This window comes from Danio rerio, chromosome 14, assembly GCF_052040795.2.
Source record: "Danio rerio strain M-AB ecotype USA chromosome 14, GRCz13ab, whole genome shotgun sequence".
Lineage (NCBI taxonomy): Eukaryota > Metazoa > Chordata > Actinopteri > Cypriniformes > Danionidae > Danio > Danio rerio.
In genome coordinates this window covers 9,515,001-9,538,046 of record NC_141034.1, presented here as the reverse complement: position 1 = coordinate 9,538,046, position 23,046 = coordinate 9,515,001, and the positions used below count along the sequence as shown (strand labels likewise).

At 38.5% G+C, this 23,046-nt stretch overlaps 2 protein-coding genes across 19 annotated transcripts in view; both read left to right on the top strand.

Annotated features, from left to right (window-relative positions):
• Positions 1 to 19,813, top strand: part of nxf1a (nuclear RNA export factor 1a) — a 47,001-nt gene extending 27,188 nt beyond the window's left edge. For 8 of the 9 annotated variants that reach the window (XM_087280851.1, XM_087280849.1, XM_087280850.1 and 5 more), the window contains 12 exons: positions 83 to 192; positions 3,773 to 3,809; positions 6,483 to 6,551; positions 7,392 to 7,447; positions 7,546 to 7,650; positions 9,655 to 9,710; positions 9,800 to 9,915; positions 10,000 to 10,042; positions 10,139 to 10,211; positions 10,458 to 10,640; positions 19,079 to 19,139; positions 19,445 to 19,813. In XM_087280851.1, coding sequence (XP_087136977.1) covers positions 83 to 192; positions 3,773 to 3,809; positions 6,483 to 6,551; positions 7,392 to 7,447; positions 7,546 to 7,650; positions 9,655 to 9,710; positions 9,800 to 9,915; positions 10,000 to 10,042; positions 10,139 to 10,211; positions 10,458 to 10,640; positions 19,079 to 19,139; positions 19,445 to 19,483 — 948 coding nt within the window. In that variant the 3' untranslated portion in view covers positions 19,484 to 19,813. 9 annotated transcript variants of the gene reach the window in all.
• Positions 19,814 to 22,504: 2,691 nt separating this feature from the next.
• The window catches only part of atg2a (autophagy related 2A), a 76,694-nt gene continuing 76,152 nt past the window's right edge, over positions 22,505 to 23,046 (top strand). For all 10 annotated transcript variants that reach the window (XR_015507014.2, XR_015507013.2, XR_015507012.2 and 7 more), the window contains exon 1: positions 22,505 to 23,033. Coding sequence is in view for 1 of the 10 variants with exons in the window: in XM_087280992.2 (XP_087137118.1) it covers positions 22,863 to 23,033 (171 nt within the window). In the remaining 9 variants the exon portion in view is untranslated. The remainder of the gene's footprint in view (positions 23,034 to 23,046) is intronic.

Genomic DNA, 23,046 nt, shown 5'->3' with positions numbered 1-23,046 from the left:
TAACTTGACCACAAGCTCCACAGAATTGTCTGTATTGCGTAATCTCTGTATCATTGTGTTGTCTTTCTCTCTGTGTCGGCAGCTCAAGTCACATTGTGAGCTGGACAAGGTAAAGGGCTTCAGGCTAGTGGAGCTGTGTTTGGATGGGAACCCTCTGTGTGACCGCTTCAAAGATCAGACCACATACATCAGGTGAGTGTTTGTGAACTAGGGGACACAGCCGCAGATATGCTGAAATCAATCACAGTTTTTCTTATAAGACTTTCTAGACTTGATAACAAAGTAAATATAGGCTGCCTGTACAATAAAACAATGAACAATCACAGTTTTTCCTCATAAGACTTTGTAGATTTGCTGGTAAAGTAAATATAGGCTACCTTTACACTTGTGAATTTCTAAAACAAGCTCATGCGTTGAAGCGTTCTTCAGTGATCTTGCATCCTCATGTTTTCGTGTAATGGCATCAACCGCCAAAGTTCAGTTCCAATACTCAAGAACGCAAGTACAGAGGAGTACAGAGTGTGAAAATTCCAGGAGGTGTTCTTGGTATTAAGAACGCATCATTGCAGACTTGAGCGCAGCACTCGCTGTAGAAGTCCCAGAAGTCATTGCGACTGGAGGTGGGAAGCGCAACATTTTATATAGATTTATTATTAAAGTTCAGAGACATAATTTATCTCACGAGTTTTCCTAAATGAGACTGTGAAAGTAAACATTAACATGAAAATCTTAATAAAGGCATAAACACATCAAGGGTGTTTATTTGCTGAAATTCATTTTAAAATTACTTTTATTTGTATTGTGCAACGTATATTTGCAAGGCTTTATGCATAGTATGCATTGTGAAAAGGGGTTTTTGCCGCATGTCACGTGCACTGTAATCCACCAGTAAGTCTTTCTGCACTCTCATAGCGGGAAAATGAAAACAAAAACCTTCCTTGCAGCAAATTATAAAAGCAACACTGACGGCCCATATCTCCAACTAATTCTTCTTCTCCCACTTGTTTTGGCAACATAGCATGGTGCCTCTCTGCCGTCTAAACACTGCACCGCATACACAATAGAGCGCGCTGATTGAACAAAGCCTTTCTTATGAATGACTGCAGCAGACTCAGAGACATCACAAAGTACTCCCAGGTATAGACAGCCAGTCTACACGCTGGAACACACAAGTATCTAATCGGCGTGACGCAGCTTCAAAAATTCGTTACAAACCGGAAGAACGAATTTTCTCAAAATAACGCAAAAACAACCAATTTTCACTTTTTTTTGTGGCATATATGTGTCCTAATAGTGTTTTTAGCAGCGTGGGACACATATATGACTGCATCATCTCACATATATGATTAACATCTCAAAAAATGTTTTTGGTGTTTCGTGACCCTTTAAACTAGAGCCAATTAAATTAGAGCTCCCAACATGGATCTGGAGAACAGCAGAAACTTTGTTTAACATCAGTTGGTTTGCAGAAGGAGTTTCAGTCTAAATCTGATCAAAACTATCCATGGTTTTATTCCTTTACTCAAATTATTCATTAAGATGGACAGTGTATATATAAATATGCATTTAAAATGTAATAAAACAAATTCTGAAAATACCACATTTCTGATTTAAGAACAAAAATCATCAACATCGACTGCTAAAAACAACAGTAAATTAAATGGCTTCAAAAGCTGATTAACGCTCTGTATTCTGATGATGAAGATGATGATGAGCCAGCATTTGAAGCATTAGCAGATTATGAGTTTATGTCCCTTTGGACAGTCAGTACAGATGACTGTTGTGGTGGTGCTGGGAGAAGATTCTCTTTACTTCTGCTTCCTTCTAAACTAACTCATGGCTAAATAAAATTTTTTTTTGGTGTATATATATATTTGGTGTATATTTCTTTAAATGGGTGGTCCACAGTGTATTTTTAAGGCTTGGTTGTGTTTGTAAGATGCAATGTGTGCTCATGCTTCATTTGTAAAAAACACATTATTTTTTTCATTTATCTTAGATTATATACAGCTACTTGACTAACATGAAACCTAAAGGTTCACCCTCAAAAGGCTCTGATTGGTCAGCTAACATAATGTGCTGTGATTCACTGATTGGCTCCACGTGACCAGGAAGCGTCACGCCTTTACTACCGCATGCATTTTGCCACTGCTGTATAAATACTGTCAGTCAGAGTAACTGTTAGCCTCACCAGACAGAATCAGACAGAAAATGAAGAGGACTCAGCTGAACCTCACGCCTGCTCTCTAGAATAAAATCTGACAAGTGTCTTTCATATATATTCAGAATAAGCATGTGTAAGTAATATTAAATGTTCACCACCAATTTAAACGATTTATCTGTTAGATTCCATGTGGTTTATTAATAATACAAATCATGTAATCTCTCTTACTGACAATGTGATTGTCTAAAATACATTACTGGTTTGGAATGATGTGAAAAAACATATGAATATCCCCCAAATTTTATCCATCCATTCCCCTTTGGCTTTGAGCCCAGACTTCCCCACTCAGATTAGGAGCATCGGATTGCGGGACTAGAGTTCTAAAAATTTGTCTGATTTTTCAGGTATGTTTACCTCTGAAATTGTGAAATCATTTGAACAAATTAGAACAGAGTTTAATATTCCCTCCGAAGACTTTAAATATGTTTAAATTTGACATATTATAGAGTTCCTAGTAAAGCAAAATTGGTTTCGTTTTAAAATATGGGATCTGAAAGAAAGCATGCTGTCAGTAAGTTCATTTAAAGAGCTTATTTCTAAATTCTATGCCTTATTAATTTATTCTGATTCCTCAGTTTATGATTCGTTGAAACCACTATGGGAACGGGACCTAGGAGTTCTGCTTAACCCTGAAGATTTGTCCAAGATCTGTGATGGTACCTTTCCAAAATGTACCTCAATTTCCATACAAAAACAAAATTTTAAGTTTTTCCACAGAATTTATTTTACACCTGTTCGTCTGCATAAAATGTTCTCAGCCTGTTCCAATGTCTGTTTTAAGTGCAAAACTTGTGCACATTAAAGTGCACATTTTTTCATATATTCTGGTCCTGTGGTTACATCCAACCATTTTGGAGAGGGATTCATTCTGCAATCCAGGAGATAATTGGAAAACGTTTTATTTTCACCCCCTCACTTTTTTTGTTAAATGTCATTCCAGAAGACCTTTTTGACTCAGAGCTCAATCCTCTGTTTACAACTCTTACATTTCTGGCTAAGAAATGTATATTACTAAAATGGTCTACTTCTCAAACTCCAACTATTTCCATGTGGATTGTTCGGTTGTCAGCCTTTCTTTCTTTGGAAAAATTAACTTATGACCTCAACCACAAACAGGACAAATTCAAAAGGCTTTGGGAACTTCTCCAATCCTTTGTATATACATTTTATATATTTTTTATACATTTTTATTTGAAAAGAGTGCTGGCTTCTTCTGTTTTGTTTGGTCTATTTTATTTATTTTTTATTTTATATTATTCTCTATTTTAAACTTACATTTGTAAATGTTTGTTTGATTTGCAGCACTTGGGTATGCTTTGTTTGTTTGTCTGATTGTCTTTGTTGTATGAACTATTTAAAAATCATTAATAAAAAAAAACTATTTATCTGTGCTGATTATGGCACAATATTATGACTAGTTCGTGACATACAAACATTCACAATAAACTGTTTAATCACATTGTACAGTCATTGTACTGAGTGTCTGCTGTATAAATCATGACCATCATCCTCTTCCTCTTGTGTTTTTGCGTTCTGTTTTCTCAACAGTGCTGTTCAGAAGTGTTTCCCCAGGCTTCTCAGACTGGTGAGTTTATTTTTATTTCTCAGTAATGTTTTGAATTAACAGGATTTGATGTACTAAAAAGTTATTAGCACTTGTCAGATATGAAGTCAGCCAATCATGTAATCATTCAATGATTACAACAAATTACACACAATTGAACGAATATTTAGCAAACTACTCAAAACGAGGCAACAATTTTAATGACACTTACATGTTATGATCCCGAGGTAGAAGAAACTGGTCCATATGAACTGTAAAAGTTACTGACAAAGTCCCTGTCATATTCTGACAAAGTCCCCTAGTCTCTGCTGCTCCTTCAATAGCAAACGGCCGACGAATCCCGCATTGCAGCGTAGGTTATTGTATCAATTGTCAGAAAAATGACAGGAACAAACACAGCACTAGGTTGTATACTGTGGTATTGTTGTGAACTTTAACCCTTTATTTTTGATTCTAAGATCACATTTGTACGCATATAGACAAACGGTCATAAACTAACAGTCTAATTTGTAGTGACGACGAGCCAGCACTGGCAATTAAAAAATGAGTTTCAGCCAGCCAAAGTGGTTAGTGGGAGTGGCTGTCTAACCCGCCACAACCAAAATCTACCTGCATTTGGCGGGTTGGAGGGTGTTAATGTAAAGCCCTTCTAGTATCTATTTAATAGGTACTTGTATCTAATGAATGAGTACTAGTATCTAATAAAAATAACTAGTGTCTAATGAGCAGGCACTAGTATATTTAAAAAAGCACTAGTTTCTAAAGAATAGGCACTAGTATCTAACAAATAAGTACTAGTTTGTAATGAATAAGTACTAGTAACATCAACATAGATCAGGGGTCTCAAACTCAATTTACCTGGGGGCCGCAGGAGGCAAAGTCTGGGTGAGGCTGGGCCACATAAGGGATTTCACAAAAAAAAGCCCTCAAATGTCATTATTAACAGTTTTAATTATTTCTTCTGAACATGAAGTGTCCTGAACATTAATAGAACATTGAGTGAAGATTATGAACAGTTCTTCTGAACATGGCATCTTTTGCCTACTTCTTGCTGCCAGAGACTTGACAGCGCTTCTTCTCACAAATCTGAACCACATTTGGCTTTACAGTGGAAGCAGTTGAGACCCTCAGTATGGCTTGAAGATGATCATCATTAAGTCTAGACCTGTCTTCCATTCCCTCACCCAAAAAAAGGCGTATATATGTATAAATAAAACACCCCCAACCCCACTCCAGTCACATCAGTCTGTATCTACCTATAATATATATAAGATGCAGGCTGTAGCTAGGTAGGTGGCAGGCTGCAGATAGGTAGCTAAGTGGCAGGCAGAGGGGGACAGCTTACCTTGGTTCTGGCCGGCGCGAGTTCCCTCCTAACACTTCCCGCCCGTCACAGTGTCTAACAAAGGGGCGGGGTGCGTGGTGACGTCACCGGTATCCCCGCCCCTTTCGATACACGGCGGGCGGGGAATGCCAGTGACCGCTGTGTACGGATAGAATCAGCAGAGCGGGGAGCGCTCTCTCTCCCCGCTACGCTGATTCCGTCAGTGTACAGCGGTCGGTGCGGGCCACAAAATATTGCACTGAGGGCCGCAAATGGCCCGCGGGCCGCGAGTTTGAGACCCCTGACATAGATACTAGTACAAGTTATAAATTAAATGTCAAAACAGCTTGCCATAGCTGTTAGCTATGTCTCCATCCAAAGATACTAACTAGGGCCAGGACACACCAAGCTTTATCATTCAGGCTAGTTAGTTGGAGTGTTCCACATGTCGCCTCTCATCGTGTTAGCGTCAGAGCTACTTGGCCTGCTTCGTTGGGTAGAATTAGCATCAGCTGCAGAGAGCATTCTGATTGGTTATTTAGCAATGAATCAGCATGAGTGAGATGTAGCAAGTAAACAATTCAAGCCAAGAAGGATCACAAAGAGGCTGGCTTCAATTTCACAACATTGCTCAAATATTTGCAAACGATATGGATTATTAGATTATCAGACATATTCACGAGTGAATTCCTCTGTGGTGAGTAATAATTACTGTGATAATGGCACGCTTTGCTTGTGCATGTCAAAAGTAAATATCGCAAATAACATTTTCGAATAAAGCTCCATTCAATCTCTTTGATCTGATCAAAGAGAACAAAATCGTCACTTCCTGATAAACTGGCACCAAATACCAAAGAAAATTGCAATTTGCTGTGGTAGGAGAAGCCTCTGTTGACCTGTTTTTAAAATGACAAATTACGTGCGCCTCAGAATGAAACACAATAAATGGAGATGTGAGACTTTTGGAGATGTAAGATGTTCTTTGGTAGCGCAGACGCTCAAGACAGTTCTGGGAGGTAATAATACCAAATAATTTGATGACAGACTTTGGCTGAGGGACTTTAGAATGACCAAAACAACATTTCAGATATTTTACAATGTGGTCATTCGAATGATTTGTCCAATATTTCTGTCCCATCAGGCCTGTTTTTTAATCGCATGATCTGTTAAAACAAAGTCACATGACCTTTTTGATGCACATACTGGAATTTGTTCTATTAATATTTCCATCGCATTTTTTTTATACACATCTTGCATCTCCGTTAAGTATTTTTGACATGATATTTCAAAATGCACGTATAAATAGGTGGATAGAAACACACTGTAGCTAATGTGTGAATAAATCAGTTATAATGCTGTTGTTTTCATAGGACGGCCATGTTCTTTCCCTTCCAATCTGTTTTGAGGTTGAAACAAGCTCAAACATCCCTCTTTGCAAGGTAATGAAAGAAGTCTATTATGCTGGCATGGGGCCTACACCATGTACATACTCTATACACTACCTGACAAAAGTCTTGTCGCCTCTCCAAGTTTTTGGAATGAAAAATAACAATTTGACTTCTAGTTGGTCATTTGGTATCAGAAGTGGCAGAAGCCGCCCCCATACTAAATGTAACCCCAAACCATGATTTTTCCTTCACCAAACTTGACAGATATCTGGGAGAAGCTTGAGTTTATGTGGTTCCAATAGGTCTTCTGCAGTATTTGTGATGATTGGGATGCAGTTTAACACATAATTGATCAGAAAAATCCACCTTCTGCCTCTTTTCCAAATGATTAACTAGAAGTCAAGTTATTATTTGCTGCTCTTACAACTGGGATCGACGACAAGACTTTTGTCAGGTAGTGTGTACATACTCTATATCTAAAGTTTTTTAAATATTTAATATTTGGTTTATTTATTTTATTGCATAACTTCTATTTCTATATCTGCTTTTTCTTAGTTTACCACATATTTTATTCCATAATTTAGATTCTTGTAACTGTTTTTGTTATTATTATTATTTTTATTTTAATTACAAATACTTTTTTTATTTGAGTTTGAAGCTTGATTCGCTGGCTAGCTAGTTCAGTTTCAGTTCAGTTTAAGGTTTTATGTGTACTTTAATCACACCTTGTTGTCATGGTATTATGGAGCAGCTGAGATGAGCTGGTACCTAAAACCTAAAATTGGTGCAAACTAAACTGAAACTTCACTGATATTCTAAGCTAATCTGGCTTTATGGTACAGGCCCATGAAGTGTGCATAGTGTTTGACTGTATGTCTCTAACCAATTCAGGGCAGCCACTTTGTCTCCAATGAAATTCAGGGTCTCATTCAGCGTTTTCTGGAGCAGTAAGTGCATGCATGTTTTATTGAGCCTCTTAATGTTTACTGTGAAGCTGTTTTTTTGTCAACAGCAGGGATGTGTGTTTGTGCTTGTATCATGGCAGGTATTACAGTATCTATGACTCTGGGGACAGACAGCCGCTGCTGGAGGCGTATCATGAGAGTGCCTGCTTCTCTCTCTGTCTGCCATCCATAAGTAATCCCTCCAGGTACAGTTTGAGCTCTTGGTATATAAAAACATATTGTAGTTTATCTTGAGGCTGAGATTAACATCCAGATGTTTTTAATTTGCCAATATCTGAGTGAAACACTTAATCTAATGACAAGGTTTACAATGTGTATTATATTTTTATGTAATGTAGAAACTAGGGGTGTCACGATTTTGATTTTTAATCGAAATCGATTGAAATTTATGCTCAATTTCGATTATCGAATCAAAAAATAGAATCGTCAGTGCTGCCACGCCCCCATGTCACGTTAGCTTGGCTTGCCAAGCGGGAGAAAAACAGGCTTGTTGAAGTGCTTGTTAAACTGCAGAAGCAGGAGACCCATCGAGAGAACTTAAACCCTCTCCTCTTTCAATGAAGTCGCCGGTGTGTAAGCATTTTGGATTTCCAGTGAGTTATGTTGACAACGTTCGTGTTGTCGACAAAAAAAATACAGTTTTGCAAGCTCTGCTATGTACTTATTACGTACGGTTCGTCCGATAGACAACACCGGCATTTCGATCCTCCGCCCGCCCACGTTGCAAATCCGCTTGCGAAAAATACACACTCAGGCCCTGTTTACACTGGCTTTGTTTTTAAATGGCATTTTAGAATGACAACAATTTGACATCCACAGTGGCGTGTAGCATTTCTGAGCAGCCCTCCTTCCTCTCTACCTCTGAAAATGCACATCACATAACCACACAGACGCACATACAGCCATGCGCTCGAGACAGCAGGTCCAGGTAGTCAGAGGACTGCTTCAATCTTTCACTCGTACTTAGTCATTTTAGCGAACACCTCAGATACTGTTGGCTGGTTCCTGTTGGTTGTGCGTCTTTTTTACCGACGTCATTATAACGACACAGATCACTGCCTATTCACGAGTCCCACAGAAAAATGTGATTGACAGGTGGTAATTATGTCTGTATCTTGCCTTTATTCATTTACTGTATGATTTGTTTATGGGTAAAACAAAAACCATACAGGTCAGGTGGTTTAAACGGTAGGCTACAAATAATTAATTGGTCATTAATTAATTAATTATTCATAGTCGGATCGAATCGTGGCTTTAGAATCGAAGATGTAATCGAATCGAGGATTTGGAGGATCGTGACACCCTTAGTTGAAACTACACTCACCGGCCACTTTATTAGATACACCTTACTAGTACCTGGTTGGACCCCCTTTTGCCTTAAGAACTGCCTTAATCCTTCGTGGCATAGTTTCAACAAGGTACTGTAAATGTTCCTCAGAGATTTTGGTCCATATTGACATGGTAGCATCCAGATTTGTCGGCCCTAAAGGGGCTCTATTGGATTTAGATCTGATGACTGTACAGGCCATTTGAGTGCAGTGAACTCATTGTCATGTTCAAGAAACCAGTCTGAGATGATTCACGCTTTATGACATGGTGCGTTATCTAGCTGGAAGTATCCATCAGTAGATGGGTACACTGTGGTCATAAAGGGAATGGACATGGTCAGCAGCAATACTGGGGTAGGCTGTGGCGTTGACGTGATGCTCAATTGGTACCAAAGGGCCCAAAGTTTGCCAAGAGAATATTCCCATCACCATTACACCACCAGCAGCCTGAACCGTTGATACAAGGCAGGATGGATCCATGCTTTCATGTTGTTAATGCAGCCAAATTCTGACCCGACCATCCGATTGTCGCTTCAGAAATTGAGACTCATCAGAGTAGGCAACATTTTTCCAATCTTCTATTGTCCATTTTGGTATGCCTGTGAGAATTGTAGCCTCAGTTTCCTGTTCTAAGCTGACAGGAGTGACACTGCAGCAGATCGTCATGACTTTGTCTACATGCCTAAATGCATTAAGTTGTTCCCATGTGATTGGCTGATTAGAAATTTGCGTTTTTGATTTGAAAGCTTTGTAACATTGTGCAGTACTGTTAAATGTTTGACTGAAATGGATTGTATTAAAATAGAAAGTCGTTCTTTTAAATTGTTGTACTTTTAACTTAATTTTTCTGTAATTTTGTAGGTACAAACTGGACTATTTCAAAAACAGTCGCAATGTCAAGAACATCAAAGATTCCCGTATGTTACACTCATGACGAGAAATCAAATTTAAGTTTAAAAACCCCCAGATGTGTAATTGTCATGTACGGTCATCTTCTTCTTTACAGCCACTCGTTTTCGCTTGCTAAAGCACACCCGCCTGACTGTGGTTGCGTGCCTAAATGAACTCCCAAAGACCCAGCATGACATTAATTCAATCAACGTTGATGTCAACGCATATGCGGTGAGTTTCTCAATCATTTGAACATACATAAATGCTCCTGTTTTGCAATTCACTTTTTTTGACATCTAATTTTCCTCTCCATAGAGCACTTTGTTAGCGTTCACAGTGAGTGGAGTGTTCAAGGAGGGTAAGTCTTGTGTTCAGACAGTTACATGTCTCAGAATAATAATGTGTTAATAAAATAGCACTGTGTTAACTCAAAATTATTTTATTTTCCTCTCAGTTGATGACCAATCAGAGGACTTATTCAAAGCATTTTCCAGAGTCTTCGTCACAGTTCCAGCTCAGAATTCTGGGTAGGAAAAGCAAGCATTAGATTTTGACTGGCTAAATAAAAACTCTTAGTTTCACGGCTGCTGCTTTCTTTGGTTTTTGGTGTAATTTTATTATTTAAAACGGTAATGACTTAATTCACTTTTTTCCACCCTCAGACACACTGTCCATTCATGTGCAAGATTGACTATTCAGCAGTCAATTAAAACATTTTATTTGTCACAGAGTTGATTTGGTGCATGCTTTTTGTTGTTTGTTGCACTCTACAGTTTGTGTATCGTGAATGACGAGCTCTTTGTGAGGAATACCACCATGGAGGAGATCCAGTGTGCATTTACAACACCGACCCAGAGCCCGTCAAGCAGCCCAGTGCCCATCCTCTCTGCATACCAGCAGGAGATGCTCTCCGCCTTCTCCCAGATGTCTGAAATGAACCTGCAATGGTCTCAAAAGTGAGCAGAGAAAGCAAAACATGCCCTTATATCATAGAACCAAATATCTGTGTGGAGATCAAAATTAGAGAACAAATTCTGAACACATGAATTGGATAAAAAAAATTTAATTAGTAAAACTTTAACAAAACATGCTCACCAGCATGATCGCTGTGTCCGAAATTGCATATTTCCAAACACTTCCAAACAGTATGCAAGCCGAGTAGTATGTGCAAATTCATAGTATTCAAAAACAGTATGTGAGAAGAACCCGGGTGACCTCCTACTTCCAGCGAGATTCTGAAGTGCGCATCTGATGGGCGCTACACTATCCCATGATGCCATGCGGGTAAATTCATGAATGGGAGTGAAGCGATGCAACTGAATGAGGGTAGATCACATGATCATGACAAAATGGCAGATGTATATTTGAGTTTCATTCATACTACTTGCATTCATACTATATAGAACGTACTTTTCCAATGGTCGTGTAGTAAATGTAAATTCAAATGTAGTACCTAATGAGTTGTAGGGGATTTCGGATGCAGCACTAGTCTTAAACATCAAGACAGTGTGTGCAAAGATGCAGATTCTTACAACCCAGACTCATTCTGAGAACGTACAGCTGTATACATTTCTAGAGAGCACCAAATACGTCCCAGGAGTTAAATTTGTTTTTTCTTGCAGTTTTTGTCTTCACAAATCCACCAGAGGCTGTTCAGTAGGCATTTTGAAATCTCAAATTTATCTCAGTGCCATTTGCGCCTGCTGTTCTTGGTTAAATCCAGAGACCCCTGTTGACTGACTGAACGGCTGACTGACTGACTGACCGTTTTTTTGTAAACCCAACCAATAGTGTTTTCAAAAGCACCGATTGACCAGCGCTCACCCTCTTTCCTAAACCCAACCAAGCAATCCTGAAAAATAAAAGCCCTTGTCTGATTTTTACCACGTTTTAAGATTTTACCACATTCTCACCCTGTTATTTATTTGTTTATTTTATTTTTTGGCTTCTGTTTTTGTCTCACCCGCTTTCTGGAACCATACTCAACCAGACTCAAACCCCGTCGTCATGGCCAACTCCTCTCTGCATCTCAAGTTCGCTAACGTAAATGGCGAGCTAACTGAACAAACTAGTAACAGAGGGAAAGCTGTCCATACGGAGGTAAATGGTCCGCTTGTTAGTGCAAAAAGGAATGGCATCATACCGCCCCGTAGCATTCGTTTTAAAGTGAGCTGCAGCCATGTGTACTTTTGGCCACATGATTTGCGACCGCCAGAAATGTATATAGGGCTAGGACTAGGTTTTCAGAATGAGCCCATGTTGGATTCTCACCTTGTTCAAAGCTGAACTGGTGACCAATTGAACTGACTGCCCATTTAGATTCTCTGCATTATTCTGTCCTCTTGTGCATTTGTCTAATAAAGATAACTCACTTTTTGGGGGATTGAATGATTGACATTTTAAAGATGCAGTACTCTAGAAATTACAATTAGGTGCCAGATTACCAAAAATAACTTTGAGGTATCTGAAAGTGTTCTCGATTTTTGATCAGCGTTCTTTTTGACAAAAAAAAAATGTTCTCTTGCTCCTGTTAGAATAACTTTAAATAGGACTACTCAGTGGCATTGACGTTAAGGAAATTATAGTTTGTCCACTAATTTAGATCTCCCCTGTATTTAAAACACACAGACTGTATACACATACTGATGAGCTAAAACTTTAGGAGGGATAAGGTTTGAGGTCTTATAATTAAAGGTTGAAACTACCTTGGTAAGGGCCTAATTGTTATGGTAAGGCAACTGGGTCACAGTATGTCTAAAACAACAAGGCTTCTGCATTGCTCCCGGGTTTCCGTAGTGAGGGTTTACCAGCAGTGGTACAAGTAAGGACAAACCACAAGTCAGTGACAGGATATTGGGTGCTTAATACTCATCTACGCCAGAAGGCAATATTAATACCATCAGATCTGAGGCACAAAAGATCCTTTGTGGTCTCACAGTATTATGATGCTTATGTGTGGGATATGGCACAATGCATCACACGGTTTCCTATGTGGCTGTAAGAGGAATCCCTCTTTTTCTTTTACATCACATGGATGTGTATGTGTGCACCATTTTCCTGGCGAAGTAGTAGCACCAATGGAGGGTTTTGTAGACCTCAGGATATCCCAAATCTCCGTCCTACTGAACATCAGTGGGATGTACTAGACCAGATGTGTCCTAACTCTGTCCTGGAGTGCCGGTGTCCTGCAGAGTTTAGCTACAATTTGCTTCAACACACCTGCCAGGAAGTTTCTAGTATGCTAGTTAGGCAAGGCATTTTTATTTATATAGCACATTTCATACACAGTGGCAAATTGAAGTGCTTCACATAAACAGAAATAAAAGAGACATGTATAAGAAAATAAAAGCAAATAATAAGAGTGATTAAAACAGATTAAAGTGTGTTACAACAGGTTATAAAAGAATGAAAAAGAAAAGAAAGTGCGATCTGTTGGATGTAGCACAGTGCTCATTCAGTATAGGTACAGCTAAATAGATGTGTTTTTATTCCTGATTTGAATGTGCCTAATGTTGGAGCACATCTGATCATTTCTGGAAGCTGATTCTAGCAGCGAGGGGCGTAGTAGCTGAAGGCAGAATCACCCTGCATTGACTGAACTCTTGGAATTTCTGATTTATTTGATCTTAAAGATCTGAGTGATCTGTATTGTTTGTATTCAGTGAGCATAGCTGTAATGTATTGAGGTCCTAGGCCATTTAGTGATTTATAGACAAGTAATAACACTTTAAAGTCTATCTTGAATGTAACTGTGAGCCAGTGTAAAGACCTGAGGACAGGTGTGATGTGCTCTGATTTTCTGGTTCTGGTCAGAATTCTAGTCAGTAAACTAGATGAGTTGCAACTGTTTGACTGTCTTTTTAAGAAGGCCAGTGAGGAGTCAATTACATTAATTTACCCTGCTGCTGATAAAAGCGTGAACAAGTTCTCACTGGAAATAAAGCATCTAATTCTTGCAATGTTTTTGAGATGATAGTAGGCTGATTTACTTATTGCTTTTATATTACTATCGAAACTCATATCTGACTCCAGAATAACACCAAGATTCTTACACCTTATTTTTTTTTGGTGTTTGACTCTTAGAGCCAAGGTACGCATTCACCTTGAGAACCACATCTCTGTTGCCAAATGCAATGACTTCATTTTTCTCGTTGTTTAACTAAAAAAAGAAAATCAGCATAGCTGTGATAGGAGATTTGGTTCTTTCTCATTATTTGGCTCAGTGGGAGCATATACAGGTTGAACAGGAGAGGTGCCAGAATTGAATATTGTGGGTGTTTACCTCTACAGAAGGTCACCTATACTGACATATAACCCTTTCTTTCAAGGAAAGATCTGAACCAGTTCAAGCTTGATTAGCTGGTTTAGGTGTGTATAATTGAGCTAAACTATACGCTTATTCAAGTGGCCGCCATTTTTAAACAAGAAAGCGAGGCTACGGTGGGAAGAAACCCGGAAGTATAGGATCAGCACTGTAAATATTACAACAACATGCTGTGGACTCTAAACCTCCAGCTGTTGCCACGATTTCAAAACGCAGATATGGTGTAAACATCACTTTAATGTCATTCAGTTCAGTTTAACTTTAGGCATCAAACAACATCATTATCTCTTTAAGAGTATCGTTCTGGGCTTCAGTTCATGGCACCAGGTAAACACAGTGGGGGCTTCCCTGCTTCAGCCTATGTCACCCAGTGAACAATAAAACAATGCAGTCCTCTGTAGCATATCCTCGTGTTGTCTGTAATAGTGTTCTCCCGGTACTGAAGTTTTAAAAACGTCCATTTCCCGCTAACATTTAAGCGCCGCTGAGCGCGTTCTTAAACATCGCTGATTTGCCATACTATTCACCAGTGCTCAACAGAGATGACTGTGATTGGCCTTGAAGGTCATCAGTTCACCGCTCTTCACTGAGTGCAAACACAGATGCACGAACAGTGGAGTGTTTTAAAGCCACAAAGATCAGTCGAGTCATCAGCTGATCGCTCGTCTGTGTTTGCACTCGGTAAACAGCGACGAAGTGGGGTGAACTGATGACCTCCACGGCCAATCACAGTCCTTTCTGTTGAGCACTGGTGAATACTATGGCAAATTAGCTGTGTTGCACTCAACAGTGCCTAAATGTTAGAGGGAAATTGATGGTTTTTATAAATTTCAGTAACAATTCAGGATCTTGACAAGTTTAATATAATAAAAGAATTAGTTCATCAACTTGAGTTTGATAAACGGCATCTAAAACAAGTGTTTGGGAAAGAAAATGTTGGCTAACTAGTGGCATTTCCCTTAACTTAGCTGAAAATGAGGTCAGATATCCTGTTTAATTTTCACTTTCCATACAGAACGGACCTTCGGGTCACTCGGAAGATATTATATATTTGTGTAGCCTTCTCTTCTCTGATAAGATATACAGCCAGGTACACAACATTCCTGTGTTACTCAGGCTATACTTCCGGGTTTCTTCCCACCGCAGGCTTGATTTAGCTTTATTAATGGCGGCAGGTGTGAAATCAGTCTATAGGACACTGGCCCTCAAGGGCCAAGAGTTTTGGCCCCCCTGTACTAGACCAACAAATTTTATCCATTTTAGCAGAGGATTTTACAGATTATCTGCTACAAATTGTTGCCAGATACAGCAGAATACCCTTAGGGGAAATTTATCTGCAAGATGATTGGGCTCCTTATAGTAAACGTCTTACTAGATGACACCATGTCTTAACTACATGTGACATGATGCTGCCACACACTATAAAAGACATCCATTCAGTCATGTTAAAAGGAGTTTTTGTCTTTACCATTTGCAACTGCATCAGGCAAAAATTCTGTTTTCAAAATGGCTTATATTTTTTGCCGCATCGCAGCAGAACAGCAGCATAAACTACAATAAAGATAACCTCAGCTGATGCTTTGTTGAGTAGTCAATGCTACCAATGAGAGTTTGAATACCACATACGTGACATGTATTACCATACTGAAAGACGGAGCAGATCATTTATCTCAGATACCTTAAATAAAATAACTAGCAAACAGGTGAAAAATGAAAGTAAGAACTGTGACAGCAACATCAATCACTGAGCAATTTTAATAATGTTGAAGGGTTTATATATGTATTGATTGTAAACTTTACCATTTCATTGCGAGTGCAGTGCACCATTTTGTACTTTTGAATGGCTATAGATAAATTCTTCTGTCATGCTGTGCCAAATTGCTAGTCACTGGAATCTCGAAACTTCACGTGTAGTTCGGACATGGTGAGATGTTGGTACTATGGTGATATGATAGTCACAGCATGAAGGCTGCTGGTTTGAGTTCTGGCTGGGTCAGTTGGCATTTCTGTGTGGAGTTTGCATGTTCTCCCCTTGATAGTGTGGGTTTCCCCCTGGTGTTCCGGTTTCACGCGGTATAGTGTAGGTGAATTGGGTAAACAAAATTGGCCATAGTGTATAAGTCTGTGAATGTGAAAGTGTATGGGTGTTTCCCAATTCTGGGTTGCAGCTGCTGCGTAAAATTCATTCATTTTCTACCGGTTTTCTGAGGATGGGTCGTGGGGGCAGCAGTCTTAGGAAAGAACCCCAGACTTCCCTCTCCCCAGACACTTCCTCCAGCCCCAGGGGATCCTGAGGCGTTCCCAGGCCATCCGAGAGATATAGTCCCTCCAGTATGTCCTGGGTCTTCCTTGAGGCCTCCTCCCAGTGAGACATACCTGGAACACCTCCCTAGGTAGACATCCAGTAGGCATTCGAAACAGATGCCAGAGCCACCTCAGCTGACTTCTCTTGATGTGGAGGAGCAGGTGACAGAGCCCTTCACCCTATCTATAAGGGTGCGCCCTGCCACCCTGCGAAGGAAATATTAATATATTGTAAGTATTTTGGCCCCTTGCATCTGAGATCCTCTCCTTTTGATCTTGACCCATAGCTCATGACCATAGGTGAGAGTAGGAACGTGGATTGACCGGTAAATCGAGAGCTTTGGTTTTCGACTCCGCTCCTTCTTTACCACAACGGTAAAGATGTTTTCCAAAATAGTTGACGACCCTTGTTAAATAAAAGACTAAGCTGTAGGAAAACGAATGATTGAATGATGCTATATCCACTGCTATAGGTGTAAATAACCAGCAAGAGAGTCATAGGGAATTAAATAGTAAGACATACTGTGAAAAAAAAACAGTGTGTTAAGAATTATATATTAAAAAACTACAAACACCAGTTTGCAATGCCAAGCAATGCCCTTTGGTGCAGCTACTAATAACTAGAGGTTGCTGTTCACAAGAAACCTTAGCCTTTCAACATATATATTCCTGCTACTATGTTAAAGGGTTAGTTCACCCCAAAATTGAGACACTTTAGAAATCCAAGAGCTTCTCCTATTATCCATAGCCCGCAACAGTCAAAATTTTCAAAGTCCTGAAAAGGGACCAATTGTCAGAACATTTCAGGTGGCTTCAGTGGTTTAACTGTGATCAAATGAATCTCCAAGAACACATTTGTGTGCCAAAAGGAACTCATCAAGTCATCAGGGCGTGTGTTTACTATGGGCAGTACAAGGTATGCAAGAGTCTACTGCCTGCAGTAAGCACGCACCCTGATCTGATTCAGAAAACATTGGTAAACAAAGCTATTTTTCTGGTGCACAGAAGTGTTCTCGGAGCTTTGTATGATTACAATTGAACTACTGAAGTCACATTAAATGTTTTGACAATGTTTTCGAATTCTTTTTCTGAACATCTTGTGACTGTTGTTGTTTATGGAAAATGAGAGAGCTTGTGAATTTCATGTAAAACGGTGCTTCTCAACCACGTTCCTGGAGGACCACCAGCACTGCATGTTTTGTATGGCTTCTTGGTCACACTCATTGCAGATCTTTCAGTCTCTGCTAATGAGCTGGTGATCTGAATCAGGTGTGTTTGGTTAAGGAGACATAGAAAATGTGCAGAGCTGGTGGTCCTCCAGAAACGTGGTTGAGAAACACTGATCTAAAATACATTCATTTGCATTCTGAAGATGAACAAGGGGGTTGGAACGAGTTATTATTAACACGATTTTTTTATTTTTGCGTGAACTAACCCTTTAAAGATTGCAAGACGGCTGCATATTCACATAAGGGAGTTCAAAAGTAGTCATTTTTTTTAATTAAAAGTTATTGTCACATGGTTGTGAATTAGCCATATTTTCCACCTCTGGTCAATATTATCCAAGCGGCAACCTCCCGCTCTCCCTCAGGAAGCCAATACGGAAGTAATTAAAACTGCAATTTATCCGAAATTCCGCTAGTCCTGGCCGCTCCTGGCTCCAAAACAGAGCAAATTTCAATTGAGCCCACTGTTAGAATGGCCAACTTTACCGCAGAAAAAAAGGTGTTTACAGCCTGGTACAAAAAAAGATTTTGGTTAATACAGCTAATATTACCCTTCATGACAACTGTGAGGGGGGTGAATTTTTTTAAAACTCATCTGTTTCCTTTATATTGAGTTATAATAAGTTTGCATAATTAAGGGCGTGGCCACTTGAGTGACAGTTAGGTCTCACTGGTCGCCGTCACGTCACCTCAGTGGTATCCTGCAGATTAGCCACTGAACTCGGCATATTTATCGTATTTCTGTGTTGTTTTATGTGGTTTTACACACTCAACTGCCTTTTGGAATGGTTTCCTACATTTATTTGATGGAATGTCACGGTGAGTGCACTTAATTGTGCTCACAAAACATTCACGTGGCCTCCGTTTCCCATGTGAGTAAAGTTATATACTTATATACCATCTTTATACATGTATTTGTTTTATTTAAGATCATTTATCGTTTATTTTTATATTTAGAGCTGTAATGCACTCCAGAATCTGTCAGATTGATTAGCTGTAGGCTCTAGAACAGTCATCTGAAGCCTTGTCATACAGTGTTATGCTGGATTTCATCAATAGTCTTGCATTAACTAACACAGACTATATCTGAAGTGTTTGGAAGTAATTTGCGTTTTCCTCCTGTTGAAAAACGTCATAAGAACAATGTTTAGTGGCTCAATGTATTACAGCAGTGTTTTTAAAAGTCTAAACACTTTATTGATATAGTATACAACCAAGCACAAGTGGTCAGAATACAAACGAGTCACAGGTGATAAAGTATTAAGCGTTTCTCCCAAAATAAATTGTGTCTGAACCAGGTCCAAGCAAACTGTCAGCAGGTGTCTGTAGCTCCGCTCACTCTCCGCCTATTTGCCCTTGTTTGGTATCCCGCCGTGGGTGTGATGACGCGTGAACAAAATGGCGACGGTTGGCCGCGCCTACTTGTGGCTTCTTTTGCGCTCTTCAGAAACCTATGGGTGACGTCACGGATACTACGTCCATATATTTTACTGTCTATGATATTATCCCAACCTAGTTGGTAAGGTTTGTGTGTTGGCAGGTGTCTGGAGGATAACGCGTGGGATTTTCAGCAAGCTGCTCAGATATTCGCAGAACTGCAGGTATGAAGCTGATTGGTCAGCCTAGCCAAATTCAAAATGTAATTTGGTTAATCTTTTTTTTTTTTCTTCAATTATTATAAGTTCTGTTTCAGAATTAAACGATTCTGCTGTTAATAATTGAAAAGTCCTCTAGGTTAATAATTTACCAGAGTAACTGATTATTGAATAAGCGAAAAGATTGATCTGAATTTACTATGATTTGTGCATTGTGTAAGCTACTACAGTAAATGTATGCTGACTACAGTGATTTCCATGCATTTAAGACCTGAGTGTTATTAATAGTATTATTTTTTCATCACTTTTAGGCTCACGGAATGATCCCAGAAGCTGCTTTCATAAAATGAAAACAAGCATTCAGAAATCGCATAGACTATGGCCATGTACATAGTTGTATTTGTTGATCAATGAGCATTTACTTTTTGATGTTTCAAACTGAAACGAGAAACAAATGTTTTACATTAATTTTATAATTTTATTTAAGTCTTTTTTTTTCTTAAAGAAATTATACCTCAGGTTTGTACGTGAATAACATTGGGACGCTCTTTCTGTATTCATTTTAAAAGCACCTTTTTTCTGTTTTAATTGTGATGTCTAAAATATGCTGAGCTTTTGTTGTTGTTAAATGTGATGTTTTCACAGAAATAAAGTTTGTTTGTATGGGTTTTTCTCAGCAAGATCAAGAAATCAATACCTAATCAAGTCATGACTATATTAAAGATGATTGTGGTTATTGGTAAATATGACTCCACAATCCTGACAGAGCAAGAGATGAAAAATTGAATCTTAAAAAATAAAAATAAAAACACAGTTTGTACTTGAAGCACTGTTAAAAGCATCCCAGAAGAACAATTATGAGAGAGTTTTGATTTGTTCGACAGTTTGTCACAAATTGACTTTCACAGACACACACACACACACACACACAGAGATATGGTTAATTGTAGAATTGGGGAAAATGAAATTAGAATGAAATTAAAAATTTCATGTTTAATGAAATAGTTTTACATGTAAACAAAGTTGATAAAGTATACCAATGTATATCTAAAAAAGATTTTTAGGGCCATTTGTTCTTGAAAATATTAAATTAAATAAATAGTAAAATTATATCAGCAGCAGAAAGGACGCAGTAATACAGAGTACAATTAAGACTCCTACTACACTACCTGACAAGAGACTTGTCGCTTATTCAAGTTTTAGGTACAACAAATAATAACTTGACTTCTAGTTGATGATTTGGTATCAGAAGTGGCTTTAAAAGGCAAAGGCCTCTAGTTTACGCTTACTTTACCTAAATAAAATGATCATGCCTTGATTTTTAATTAGGACAACAAGGTCTGACTTTGCTCTGACAAAAGTCTTGTCACTTAACAGAAATAATGTACAGTATAGAATATAAAGTCATGGTGCAGTGGAAAAATAATGAATATTGTGTATGACTCCCATGAGCTTGGAGGACTGTATCCATACATCTCTGCAATGACTCAAATAACTTATTAATAAAGTCATCTGGAACGTTAAAGAAAGTGTTCTTGCAGAACTCCCAGAGTTCATCAAGATTATTTGGATTCATCTTCAGTGCCTCCTCCTCCATCTTACCCCAGACATACTCAATAATGTTCATTCTGGTAAATGGGCTGGCCAATCCTGGAGCACCTTGATCAATTTTGCTTTCAGGAACTTTGATGTGGAGGCTGAAGTATGAGGAGTTTTGATTTTTCCTTCACCAAATTTGACTGATTTCTGTAAGAATTTTGGGTCCATGCTGGTTCCAGTAGGTCTTCTGCAGTATATGTGATGATTGGAATGTAGTTCAACAGATGATTCATCCGAAAAATCTACCTTCTGCCACTCTTTTCCAAATTTTCAACTAGAAGTCAAGTTATTATTTGTTGCTCATACAACTGGGATTGACGACAAAACTTTTGTCAGGTAGTTTATACCTAATTTTAATGGTCTCCTCCTTTGGAATAAATAAGTACATTTGTATATTTATTTGTATATTTATCCAAGTTATTAAAACATTTACACATAGTCCATTTTATTATTTGTGATTTCAGTAATTAAAAAATTATTTTGCATCTGTTCCTATTCAGGTCAACTGTGTTACATTAGTTGTAAAAAAATCTTTAAAGCCCCAGTAGAAAAAGGATGTGATTTGCTCCTAAGGATGTGTTTTATTATACTAATTAATACAAATTATTTAGAATTAAACCAATATATTATTTTTTCAACTCTGTGGTATTTTAGGGAATTATGAATAATATAAGAATAATATTTAAAATATACAATTATCTGGTTTGAGATTAGCAAAAAGATATGGGAAATGTCAGCTGTTAAAGGTTTAAAAATGTAAACAATCAAACAGTTGACAATGTTTTCCCCTTTCACGTGTAAGCATTATTATTTGCATTATATTACATTTATAATGAGTTCATTTTACTAAAAATTATATCATTGAGAAAACAAATAGAAAAATTATATCAGCTGAAAGGAAGCAGTAATACAGAGCACAATGAGATCTGCATGCAAACAGATATTAATTTACAAGTTCATGAAAGACTTTTAGTCATTTAGATTAAACACTCTTTTTACATAGTCTTTTACCGGTTTCAGAGTATGGCAGAAAGTGTATTTTGTTTTCACCAAATGGGTGGTCAACTCTGTTATTGATGTCAACTCGGTTAACAAAACTGTCAACTCTATTTAAGCCTATTTTTTTCTTATTACTTGAACATTTGCGGAATTTAAGTAATTGTTAAAAGCTATTTAATTTGTTATATACTGTATTTGACCTTATTTACCTATAACAGAGTTGTCATATTTCACTTCTGTTAATTTGTGTTTAACTTCAGAAAAAATATTAGAAATTTTACATATTTAAGATCAGCAAATAAAAAATGATAAAATGTGAAATGTGTTCCAGAATTAACTGGAAATAATATAAAAACTACATATTGAGGGTGGGCGTTTAATACACAAAAATGATGGGTTCCACACAATAGGTTTTTGTTGGGACAACATGAAACAATTAAGTTAAATAATACATTTTTATGTATGTCCCCCAAAACTCAAGAATTGTGTTTTAGCTCATTTAAATAAATAGTTTGAACACACAGAACAGAAACGAACTTCATTTTTTGAGTGTAGAGAATAAAAGTAGTGCAATAGTACGGTTATGTATGTTATATAGCCTATGACAAATTCCCATATACAATTATAAACTCAATGCACAGTAGAAAGCTCCAGACTGTAAACTAAATGATTTCTACAACAGATAGTGTCGCTGACCGCACCAATATGGTAGGTTGACGTACCCAACTTCCGGCATCTTTGCCCTGCGCTAACGTCACGACGTACACTCGTTCAGTCTTGAGTATGAAAACAATAAACAACCCGTTGGCCAGAGGAACCACAGAGGACCTGTCGCATATTTCAGTGACATATATTATTAAAAGCATCACCGGAGTGACCCGTTTCGACACAAACAATCTCTTTTAAACGCTGCTGTGGACAACCTTACGTCCAGAAACGAAGAACTAGGGGATTTTGGTGTCAAAGGACAGGAAGTTAGACGGTTTTACCCCCCTCTTGTCCACCCTAGTACGCTTGTATTATTGTATTCTCATTTTCCCACACACTACCGAGGGGGGTTAAGTCTGTTATGCAGGACTGGTCTTGTGTTCCGCCGCCTCTCAGCTCCCTCTCCCCGTCTGCTCTGGCCCCATGTCTCGGTGGCTCTTCCCCTGGTCGGGCTCAATAAAGAAGCGGGCCTGTCGGTACCTACTGCAGCACTACCTGGGCCACTTCTTGGAGGAGAGACTCAGTTTGGACCAGCTGAGCTTGGATCTATACAATGGCAGTGGGGTCATCCGAGAAATTAATCTGGATGTTTGGGTAAGTGTGTGGC